Genomic DNA, 11,864 nt, shown 5'->3' with positions numbered 1-11,864 from the left:
GTTAGCTGTCAAAGTTGCAAATGAGATCCAACAGCATAATCAGCACCCATGTGCTTCATAGCACAATGGGACCAAATTATAGGGCAAGAAATAGAAGATTTTTGTTGCCGATTCTCTAGAATGCCAAGCTCTATAGGATTCAGTCAGTGTTTTCTGGGCAGCCTGGCTTAGAATCTCCTCCCCCATGCATGCCAGGGAAGTGGGAAGCTTGTCAGCTTCAGCAATTCATTTTCTTATCTCCGTGGACCTCAGCCACTGCTCTGTTCTCTGGGTAGTCTAGCTGTCCAGCCAGCACTTCTGGCTCCCAGACCCCACGCTGGCTGGTTCTACATAACAATGAAGGAAGCATGCACTGCTATCCAGTTACTTCCCCCTTGTACAGAGCAAAAGGGATTCCAAACAGGTCCTTCAGGGCCAGGAGGGAGAAAACAGCAAACTGAATTAATTCTATAGTATCTTGGACAAATGCTAAATTCCACAGCTGTGGAATCAAACTCCATGGGGCCCTGCACTAACTAAATTGGTCAATTCACCTCACAATCAGAGTCTCAGGCTCCTTTCAGACTTAAATGGGCATCAGTTGCACTCGATTCACATTTGTAATGTTTTTGCAACCACAGGGGGTAGACACCTTTTATTACTGTTATTATTATGAAAGGCTGAGATTCAACAAAGGGCTGCAAATGCCAAGGAACCATAGAATACACAAGACTCTGATGATGCTTTTGCACAGCTATATCCTTTATTCTTATAATTTGGAAATAAGGATGGGAGATGAAACAAGAGAGCCTTGTTTTCTCCCTCTCTCCTAAACCAGAGTTAACCTTCAGGTAATAGATGTTTCCATTTATAGAGGACTGATTCTTATCTTTTATGCTGCTGTACCTCCATGAATTCAATGGAATTATTCATGATTTAGAGTAATATAAATCAGAGGAAAATTAGGCACATGGCATCGTGACATGTATGCACCTCTTGTCCTAAGCCTTGGCATTAGAGTGGGTCAATCCAAGCCCCTGAAATGTAATTTAAGAAGATCTGGAAAGCTATTCCAGAGAATAGGTACACAGACCGGCATCAAAAGCAAGTGGGCAATGCACTCTAGATGTCCTTTTATCCCTCTGCTACAGCAACTAGCAAGGAAGGCTACTGGTAAATATTCACACAAGAAATGCTACTGACTTAAATGGGACTAATTGCACAATAAAAGACGATGCATGCGATTAAGATTTTGCAGGTTTGGGTCATAAGAGTTTTAAGTCATGATATTTTGCTGTACTGAGGATTTAATGTCATAGTTTGATAAACAACTCATTAAGATAATGGTTTCCTTTATAAACTAACCACCATATCCTCCCACCAATATAACAGTAATCAATCAACAGCGAAGGGGAAGAACACTTCAAAGTACAGAATAATCAAATAGTGTGCTTGTTTTGTTTCTGTGTCAAAAGGATTGCTGAAGAGTTGGCAAGAATATTTTTTAAGAGGAAGAAAGTAAGAATAATGTCAGTGATACAATATTCAAATCCAAATTATTTCCTTCAACTCTAAATACAGTCCTGTGCAATTATGGATTTCTTACAAAGTAATTCTATATAGAGATGAAGAAAGAATCGCATCTGCTAAGGTTTGTTATGAGCAGAGCCCAGTTTTACCTGGCTGGTAGGTTTTAAGAGATTTCTGTGTCAGACTGTTGATGATGTTTGTCACCACAATATTGGCATGGAGCCCAGCATGGTATGCCATCTTTGGTTCCTTCACATCAGCACAATCACCAATAGCATAGATGTTATCATACCCTTCCACCTGGAGGTACTGGTTGACCTTTAAAGCACCATTACTAGCCAGCTTGTCCCCTGTTTAAAAAAAAAAAAAAGTGCATCACCTTGCGGCCCGAGGAGTTGAAAAACAATGCAAATCCAGTGACACAGAGCATTCAAGTGAATCACTACCAAAAGCTGTATCATTAACTATTCAATAAAGTAGTTGTTTAACTTATGTTTGCTACAGCAAGAAAATGACACTCGCTTTGTAAGACGTCACTCCTATGTGATGCATGATAAATCATGTTTAATTGATACTTCAGCTGGTAATATCACTTGAGAGTCCAACAGTGTATGCAAACCAGGAGGAGAATGTGCAAAGCCTTCAGCTACTGTAAACAGTCATAGCTCAATTGAAGTCAGTGGAGCTATGACAATTTACACAAGTCAAGAATCTGATCTGAAAATGCTAACTTTAGTTCTCAGTATCAGGCTCTCTGAATTGACTTTCAGAGCTAGAGTCAATGGGTGGCCTGAATAGATTTGGTTGTTGAGGAACACCACCACTCGTTGCTTTGCCAAATGGTAAGAAGTCATTCTAGGGAGAATTACAGAATTTCAGATCTATATAGCAGCACATAATTCTCACACACACACATATCCCTGCTCCAATTTTCAGGCGGCTATATATTTTTCTAGGTGATAAGTTACACTTTGGACTTGAAATTTTTTTATGAATTTTCTCAGCGTAAATTTTAATATCTTTTCCATGAACAAAGGGTGATTTTCACTGGTTTTTAAAAAAATGAATAAAGCATCTGAGCTTTTTTCCACCTGGATGACTCAATTACCCTTTTAAAACAGTAAATAATGAATGGGTTTCATCCTCAGAGGACTAGTGCCTTTCAGATGCTTGAAGGAATTTCCTTTGAAAGTTGTTCATTCTATGTGTACAGTAAGTACACTAGTTTCTATTTTGGCCATATAGGATACAATTCTCCAGATACACAACTGAAATGCAGTTTGAGCCAGACTATTCTGGATCCTCCTTGCACAATAGGCAGCATTTGCTCTCCTCAAATCCGTTTTACCATTTCTATCAGAAGGTGATCATTTGAATGTGCAATTCATACAATATAGAATTCCTATGTCCTTTCTAATGCTGTCTAAGGGAAGAGCGGGTTAAGGGCATTAAAATTTGAATTAGATGTGCACTTCTTAAATCACACATTTAAGAAAATGCACATTCACATGTGCAGTTACACTAATGCTCACATTTTATTTGACTTCCCCTTGAAATCACGAAAGAGATGAGTGATATTTACTATATAATACAATTGACTTTTAAAGTATTTTACACTTTAAAATTAATTGAAACATAATACCCTTGGAAATATTTTATTGCATAGGTTTTTAAATAATTCACCAAGTAGGATTAGCTGAATACCAGGGCACAGATCCTTAAATGGCGTAAAGTGTCATAGCTCCATTGACTTCAGTGACGGTGTTATAACAGCTGAAAATCTGCACCCAGGCATTTTAGTAGAGGTTAACCCTTCACATTTAGGTGGAGAGTCCTACAAGTGTTACAGGCCCACTGCTAAGTGCACCAGCTACTGAAGTTCCATCCTAATTTCCCCCATTCACCTCCAAATGCTGTGTCTCTAGAGCACAGTATTACCAGCACACTGATGGATTCATCGCGCTCATGGAGATTATTTGTTCTTATGCTACCAAATCACAAGTTAGCACATTTGGCATTCTCTATATAGAATAGCTCCAGGACTGGAACGATGAGATGGGGGGGCTCAAGACCGTAGTGCACTGATAGATGAGTTTAGCAGCAGGAGTGAAACTCTGGCCTTACTGAAGTCAGTGGGAGTTTTGCCGTTGACTTCAATGAGGCCAGGATTTCACCCCGGACAACAATAGTGGGATATATTGGGTGTCTAGCTAAAGTTAATGGTTGGGGAAGGCAAAGAAATAATACAAACCACTTAGTACATAAATATATACCCTCTTCCACAAACTTCCACCAAAGGGCCACTTTCTTTTTTGAAGTATAAGCTTTAACCACAGAGATTAAATGTGCTCTAACTATACCAAGTTAAATTTCAATACCACTTGTATACTGTCTCTAAAATATTGAATTGAGAAAGTTTAAAACATTTTATTACCTGTGCTGAAGAATCTTAGCCCCACCCTGTCCTATGGTTTTAACTTACCAAATGCACTGCTGTATGCTGATGAATTGATCTTTATACCAGTGCAGAGAATCACCATGTCAGCAGCAACCTCTCTGCCCTTTTCTGTCTTGACTGCCATATTCTCTTGGAATCGGTTTAAAGTCAGCATATGCAGGTTGCTGACTCTGTCACCTGTCATAAGAAGCAGAATATAGGTCTTTGTGATCATGAGCAGTGATGTTGCTACCCTCTAAGCCAATGACTCAACCTTTTACCTCTTTCAGGAATCTGATTTGTCTTGCATATCTCCAAGTTTCACCTCACTTAAAAACTACTTGCTTACAAAATCAGACATAAAAATACAAAAGGGTCACAGCACACTATTACTGAGAAATTGCTTACTGTCTCACTTTTACCATATAAATTATAAATCAATTGGAATATAAATATTGTACTTACATTTCAGTGTATAGATCAGAATAAGTCATTGTCTGCATGAAATTTTAGTTTGTACTGACTTAGCTAGTGCTTTTTATGTAGCTTGTTGTAGAACTAGACAAAATATCTAGATAAGTTGGTGTACTCCTTGGAAGACCACTGCGTGGTTGAGAAATGCTGCTCTAAGCAGCGTAAGCTGCTTCCTTGGGCACCAAAGCCTAAGGAGTCCAAAATGTGTCATTTTTAACAAAAATACTTTTATAAAGATTGTACATTTAGAACACAGATTACAATATCTGTTCTACACAAGGCATACTGAAATATCTCCCAAAGTTTCATTTCAGAGAATCATATTTAGTTCCCTCCATTTGTTCCTTTCCTGGAGTTTATCACATTTTCATTCTGAATTCCCACTGTCCCTTTTATCTTCTGTGAAGTGCCTTCACATCCAATGGCCACGCCTCTTGTCTCTGTGGATAGTCCAGTCACTTTTCCATTACCCAGAAGAGCCTGATCCTGTAGCATGCGGAGTACCCCTTGGGTGATGCTCAGTGCCCTTCCTTTCCATTGAAGTCAATGAAAGCTGCCAATGCTCAACAACTTTGAAAATCACTTTGCTATTGAAATGTGAATTTCAGAACCTAACTTTAGGACCTAACGTTTAAAAACATTGGCCAATATATATGATAATAAGCAGAGCTGGTAGCCTGGCACTGTTTTAAGACCCTCTTTTCAACTGCTTATATATAGTTTTGCCAAACTGTTTGGCTGAAATTTTCCACGTTGGGTGCCTCCATCAAACTGATTTTTTTTTCTCTCTCCCCAAAGCTTCAGCTAAAATTGTTCATGCAATTTCAGAAGACAAGACCGGGGGGGATGGGGGGGAGAGGAATGGGACACTTTTTTTATCAGTGTTAAAAACAAAATCATCATCTTGTTTTGTTGAGACACTCTAGACCCTCCATGCTGAAAAACTCAGTTTGCATATACTCAGTAGAGCCTTAAGAGTGTGTCAGTTAAATTGTCAGATGCATCTCTCTTGGCATGCTCCATTCCAAACCTTTAGGGGCTGAGCAGGACTCTCCTGTAATTGCTCCTCCCAGCTGTCATGGGATACTGTGGTGCCAGATGGAAACTGAGCAAGGAGACTGTCCCTCCTGTGCTCTCAATTATTCTAAAGCCCAGGCAGAAAGGACTCAGACTCATAGGTCAGAAGGGACCAATATGATCATCTAGTCTGACCTCCTGCACAAGGCAGGCCACAGAACCCTACCCATCCACTTTCCACTTTTATAACAACCCCTAACCCAGGACTGAGTTATTGAAATCCTCAAAACTGGTTTGAAGACCTCAAACTGCAGAGAATCCACCAGCAAGCGACCCATGCCCCACGCTGCAGAGGAAGGCGAAAAACCTCCAGGGCCCCTGCCAATCCGCCCTGGAGGAAAATTCCTTCCCGACCCCAAATATGGCGATCAGCTAAACCCTGAGCATGTGGGCAAGACTTACCCGCCAGCACCCAAGAAGGAATTCTCTGCAGTAACTCAGTTCCCATCCCATCCCATCCCATCCAAAATCTCCCCGCAAACCACTGAGCAGACTTATCTGGTGATAATCCAAGATCAATTGCCCAAATTAAACGATCCCATCATAACATCCCCTCCATATACTTATCAAGTTTAGTCTTGAAGCCAGATAAGTCTTTTGCCCCCACTACTTCCCTCGGAAGGCTGTTCCAAAACTTCACTCCCCTAATGGTTAGAAACCTTCGTCTAATTTCAAGTCTAAACTTCCTAATATCCAGTTTGTACCCATTCGTCCTCGTGCCTACATTAGTACTAAACTTAAATAATTCCTCTCCCTCCCTAACATTGACCCTCCTGATATATTTATATAGAGCAAGCCTATCCCCCCGCAGCCTTCTTTTGGCCAGGCTAAACAAGCCAAGCTCTTTGAGTCTCCTTTCATAAGGCAGGTTTTCCGTTCCTCGGATCATCCTAGTAGCCCGTCTCTGGACCTGTTCCAGTTTGAATTCATCCTTCTTGAACATGGGACACCAGAACTGCACACAATATTCCAGATGGGGTCTCACCAGCGCCTTATATAACGGTACTAACACCTCCTTATCCTTGCTGGAAATATCTCGCCTAATGCATCCTAAAATCGCATTTGCTTTTTTAACAGCCATATCACATTGGCGGCTCATAGTCATCCTGCTATCGACCAATACCCCAAGGTCCTTCTCCTCCGTCGCTTCCAACTGATGCGTCCCCAACGTATATCTAAAATTCTTATTATTAATCCCTAAGTACATGACCTTGCACTTTTCACTATTGTATTTCATCCTATTACTCTTACTCCAGTTCACAAGGTGGTCCAGATCTTCCTGAATAGTATCCCTGTCCTTCTCCGTGTTAGCAATACCCCCCAACTTCATGTCATCTGCAAACTTTATTAGCACATTCCCGCTCTTTGTGCCAAGGTCAGTAATAAAAAGGTTAAATAAGATCGGTCCCAAAACCGATCCTTGAGGGACTCCACTAGTAACCTCCTTCCAGCCTGACGGTTCACCCTTCAAGACGACCCGCTGGAGTCTCCCCTTTAACCAGTTCCTTATCCACCTTACAACTTTCATATTCATCCCCATCTTTTCCAATTTAACTAACAGTTCCCCATGCGGAACCGTGTCAAACGCCTTACTGAAATTGAGGTAAATTAGATCTACCGCATTTCCTTTATCTAAGTAATCCGTCACCTTCTCAAAGAAGGAGATCAGATTGGTTTGGCACGATCTACCTTTAGTAAATCCATGTTGCAGTTCGTCCCAATTACCACTGACCTCTATGTCCTTGACTACTTTCTCCCTTAAAATTTTTTCCAAGACCTTACACACTACAGACGTCAAGCTAACAGGCCTATAATTACCCGGATCACTTTTCTTCCCTTTCTTAAAAATAGGGACTACGTTAGCAATCCTCCAGTCGTACGGCACAACCCCCGAGTTTATCGATTGCTTATAAATTCTCGCTAACGGGCTCACAATTTCACGCGCCAGTTCCTTTAATATCCTCGGCTGGAGATTGTCCGGGCCCTCCGATTTTGTCCCATCAAGCTGTTCAAGTTTGGCCTCTACCTCAGATGCGGTAATATCCACCTCCATATCCACATTCCCGTTTATCATCCCTCCATCATCGCTAAACTCCTCACTTGTCTTATTAAAAACTGAGGCAAAGTACTTATTTAGATATTGGGCCATGCCTAGGTTATCCTTAACCTCCATTCCATCCTCAGTCTATAGCGGCCCCACTTCTTCTTTCTTTGTTTTCTTCTTATTTATGTGGCTGTAGAACCTTTTACTATTGGTTTTGATTCCCTTTGCAAGGTCCAGTTCAATGCGGCTTTTAGCCTTCCTCACTTTATCCCTACATGTTCTGACCTCACCAAGGTAGCTTCCCTTGCTAATCCCGCCTTTCTTCCACTCCCTGTAAGCTTTCTGCTTTCTCCTAATCCCCTCTCTGAGTTGCTTGCTCATCCAGTTTGGCCTGCAACTCCTGCCCATGGTTTTTTTCCCCTTTCTTGGGATGCAGGCTTCCGACAATTTCCACAGCTGCGACTTAAAGTAATTCCAGGCCTCCTCCGCATTTAAATCCGCAAGTTCCTCCGTCCAATCCACTTCCTTAACTAATTTCCTTAACTCTTTAAAATTAGCCCTCGAGAAATCGAAAACCCTAATCCGAGATCTACATTTGTTTATCCTCCCATCTAGTTTGAACTGAATCAGCTCATGATCACTCGAACCAAGGTTATCCCCTACCACCATTTCTTCTACGAGGTCCTCACTGCTCCCCAAAACCAAATCTAAAATGGCATCCCCTCTCATAGGTACTTCAACTACTTGATGAAGAAATCCATCCGCTATCACATCCAGAAAAATCTGACGCCTATTATTCTTGCAAGCACTCGTCCTCCAGTCTATATCCGGGAAGTTGAAGTCTCCCATAATCACACATTTCCCCTTTGTGTTTACTTCATTAAAGACATTAAAGAGGTCTCTATCCATATCCAAATCAGATCCTGGCTGTCTATAGCACACCCCAAGCACTATCTCAGGGGAAGCTCTAGTTGCTTTTTCACCCAGTGTGATTTTTGCCCAGACAGACTCTGTCTTATCCATTCCATCGCTTCTTACTTCATTACAGTTAATCTCATCATTGATGTACAAGGCTACTCCACCACCTTTGCCTTTCTTCCTATCTTTTCTAAACAGCACATAGCCTTCAATACCTGTACTCCAGTCATGAGTACTATTCCACCAGGTGTCTGTTATCCCTATGATATCCGGTTTCACTTCCTGCACCAGTAGCTCCAGTTCCTCCATCTTGTTACCTAGGCTCCTCGCATTAGTGTACAGACATTTTAATTTTTGGCATTTAGCATCAATGACTTTCTTTCCCCCGTCGTGCACAGACCTTCTACCACCAGCATCACCCGTTAATCTGGTTCCTACTCCACTATTCCTCCTCGGATCAATTCTTTGGTCCACAAGGGTATCCCCTCTCACTTTGTTTACTTCCCTCTCCAGGTTATATTCCGGCGTGGAGATCTCCTGGACATCTCCCAACCATCTCCCCGAACTTCCTAGTTTAAAGCTCTCTTGATGAGGTCGGCGAGCCTCCATCCTAGAATTCTGTTTCCCTCCTTACTTAGATGAAGTCCATCCTGAGCGAACAGTTGTCTGTCCGTAAATGCTTCCCAATGACCGTACATCCCAAAGCCCGCCTTGTAACACCAATGCCTGAGCCATCTGTTGATCACCATAATCTTGTCACTCCTTCGTCGCCCTGCTCTAGGAACCGGCAGAATCCCACTGAAGATCACCTGAGCCTCGATTTCTTTGAGCATCTTCCCCAGTCTGGCATAATCCTCCTTGATACAGTCCAGCGAGTAACTAGCCGTATCATTCGTTCCCACATGAAGGACAATCAACGGATTTTTTCCCGCTCCTGCAATGATCCTATTCAGCCTCAGGTCCACATCCTGTATCTTAGCCCCTGGCAGACAGCACACCCTTCTGTTCTCCCGATCAGGTCTAGTTACAGGCCTGTCTATTCTTCTCAGTAAAGAGTCTCCAATCACGTAGACTTGCCTTTTCCGGCGACAGTTTGATTCTCCGGTCTATCCCCCACACCAGCCTGCCGCAAGCCCTCGCAATTTGTATTCGCCTTTACAATCCTCCTAGGGCTCATACTTGGTGCCGCCTCCATCGACTCCTCCCCTCCTTCTGCAGGACTAGCTGCTCGTCTCTTTTTCCTTGCCCTCTCTCCTTCAGCAGCCTGCTGTGCTCCATCTTCATTTCCCAACTCAGCAAACCTGTTCCTGAGTTCTATTTCTCCATCGCTGGCCCGTCTTTTCCTCTGCCTGGTTCTCCTAGTCACATGTTTCCACCGTCCACTTTCCTCACCAGGCAGCCCCTCCTCAGAGTTCTTTGGTCCTGCTTCCATCCGCTCGTCTGGGCTTGTCCCCTGCGCCTCATCATGTCTGTGTTCCATCATCCGCTCAAACCCCCTTCTAAACTCAGCCAGGGTTTCCACTTGCATCTCCAGTCCTCTTATCTTTTCTTCCAGCAGCTCTATCAGGCGGCACTTCATGCAGACATAACTCCTTTCAGGTGCCCCCTCCAGGACCATGTACATGCCACAGCTACCGCATCCGGTCATCCTCAGCATGTCTCTACCTGCTGCCTCTGCCTCCGTCATATCCGTCCCACTCTGTGCCTGGCAGTCCACGCCTCACACCATACCACAGGCCACCAATGAGCACTGGACTCTTGCCCCTTCCCTTGTCTGACTTCCTGGTCTCTGTGCCTTGGTCTCCCCTGTGACCTCCCCCCGGGAACTCCCACTGGAACTCCCCTGTTAGCAGCTCTGTTCGCTGGCTCCTGGAGGAGGAGGAAGCAGCTGATTTGAATGCAGAGAGATGAGAAATGGTGAAGGCATGCGTGGCTCACAGGACCAGCTCTGCCAGTGCAAAAATGGTTCTCTCCACTGCCTGTGGCAACAACTCCCTTTTTCCAATGTAAGATCTCTCACGTATTTTGGAGGGGTTTATCCCCACCTTAGCCGCTTCTCACCCCAAAACTGTGGGCTGAGATACATGCACTTCATCTCTACATTTTGTTTCTTTTTTTTGTTTCTTTTTGTTTTTGTTTTTTAATGTCAGGGTTGGAAGGGACCTCAGGAGGTCATCTAGTCCAACCCCCTGCTCAAAGCAGGGCCAATCCCCAAACTAAATCACCCCAGCCAGGGCTTTGTCAAGCCTGACCTTAAAAACCTCGAAGGAGATTCTACTATCTCCCAAGGTAACCCGTTCCGGTGCTTCACCACCTTCCGAGGGAAAAAGTTTTTCCTAATATCCAACCTAAACCTCCCCCACTGCAACTTGAGACCATTACTCCTTGTTCTATAAAAGCAGCAAAGAATCCTGTGGCACCTTATAGACTAACAGACGTTTTGGAGCATGAGCTTTCGTGGGTGAATACCCACTTCGTCGGATGCATGTAGTGGAAATTTCCAGGGGCAGGTATACATATGCAAGCAATATATCCTAATATCTGATTTGTGTCCATTTATCCTTTTCCGTAGCGACTGTCCAGTTTGGCCGACGTACATAGCAGAGGGGCATTGCTGCCATATGATGGCGTATATTACACTGGTGGACGTGCAGGTGAATGAACCGGTGATGGTGTGGCTGATCTGGTTAGGTCCTGTGATGGTGTCGCTGGTGTAGATATGTGGGCAGAGTTGGCATCGAGGATTGTTGCATGGATTGGTTCCTGAGTTAGAGTTACTATGGTGCGGTGTGCAGTTACTGGTGAGAATATGTTTCAGGTTGGCAGGTTGTCTGTGGGCGAGGACTGGCCTGCCACCCAAGGCCTGTGGAAGTGTGGGATCATTGTCCAGGATGGCTTGTAGATCCCTGATGATGCGTTGGAGGGGTTTTAGCTGGGGACTGTATGTGATGGCCAGTGGAGCCACAAGAAGCACAAGCACAAGAAGAACTCCACATGGACTCCTCCTGAGGGTCGAAATGACAGTCTGGACCTATACATTGAATGCTTCCGCCGACATGCACAGGCAGAAATTGCACAACTGGAAAAGGATAAATGGACACAAATCAGATATTAGGAATGGCTATATACAAAAACCTGTAGGAGAACACTTCAACCTCCCTGGTCACACAATAGCAGACCTTAAGGTGGCCATCCTGCAGCAAAAAAACTTCAGGACCAGACTTCAAAGAGAAACTGCTGAGCTTCAATTCATCTGCAAATTTGACACCATCAGCTCAGGATTAAACAAAGACTTTGAATGGCTTGCCAACTAAAAAACCAGTTTCTCCTCCCTTGGTTTTCACACCTCAACTGCTAGAACAGGGCCTCATCCTCCCTGATTGAATTAACCTCGTTATCTCTAGC

At 43.5% G+C, this 11,864-nt stretch overlaps 1 protein-coding gene across 2 annotated transcripts in view; it reads right to left on the bottom strand.

The window, feature by feature from the left end:
• The window catches only part of AIFM2 (apoptosis inducing factor mitochondria associated 2), a 39,642-nt gene that overhangs the window by 1,003 nt on the left and 26,775 nt on the right, over nt 1-11,864 (bottom strand). For both annotated transcript variants that reach the window (XM_030571229.1, XM_030571228.1), the window contains 2 exons: nt 3,992-4,144; nt 1,659-1,859 (listed from right to left, as the gene is read on the bottom strand). In XM_030571229.1, coding sequence (XP_030427089.1) covers nt 1,659-1,859; nt 3,992-4,144 — 354 coding nt within the window. The remainder of the gene's footprint in view (nt 1-1,658; nt 1,860-3,991; nt 4,145-11,864) is intronic.

The sequence above is a fragment of the Gopherus evgoodei genome, chromosome 7 (genome assembly GCF_007399415.2).
Source record: "Gopherus evgoodei ecotype Sinaloan lineage chromosome 7, rGopEvg1_v1.p, whole genome shotgun sequence".
NCBI lineage: Eukaryota > Metazoa > Chordata > Testudines > Testudinidae > Gopherus > Gopherus evgoodei.
The sequence above is the reverse complement of the archived record's forward strand: the minus strand, read 5'-3'. Positions and strand labels throughout refer to the sequence as shown.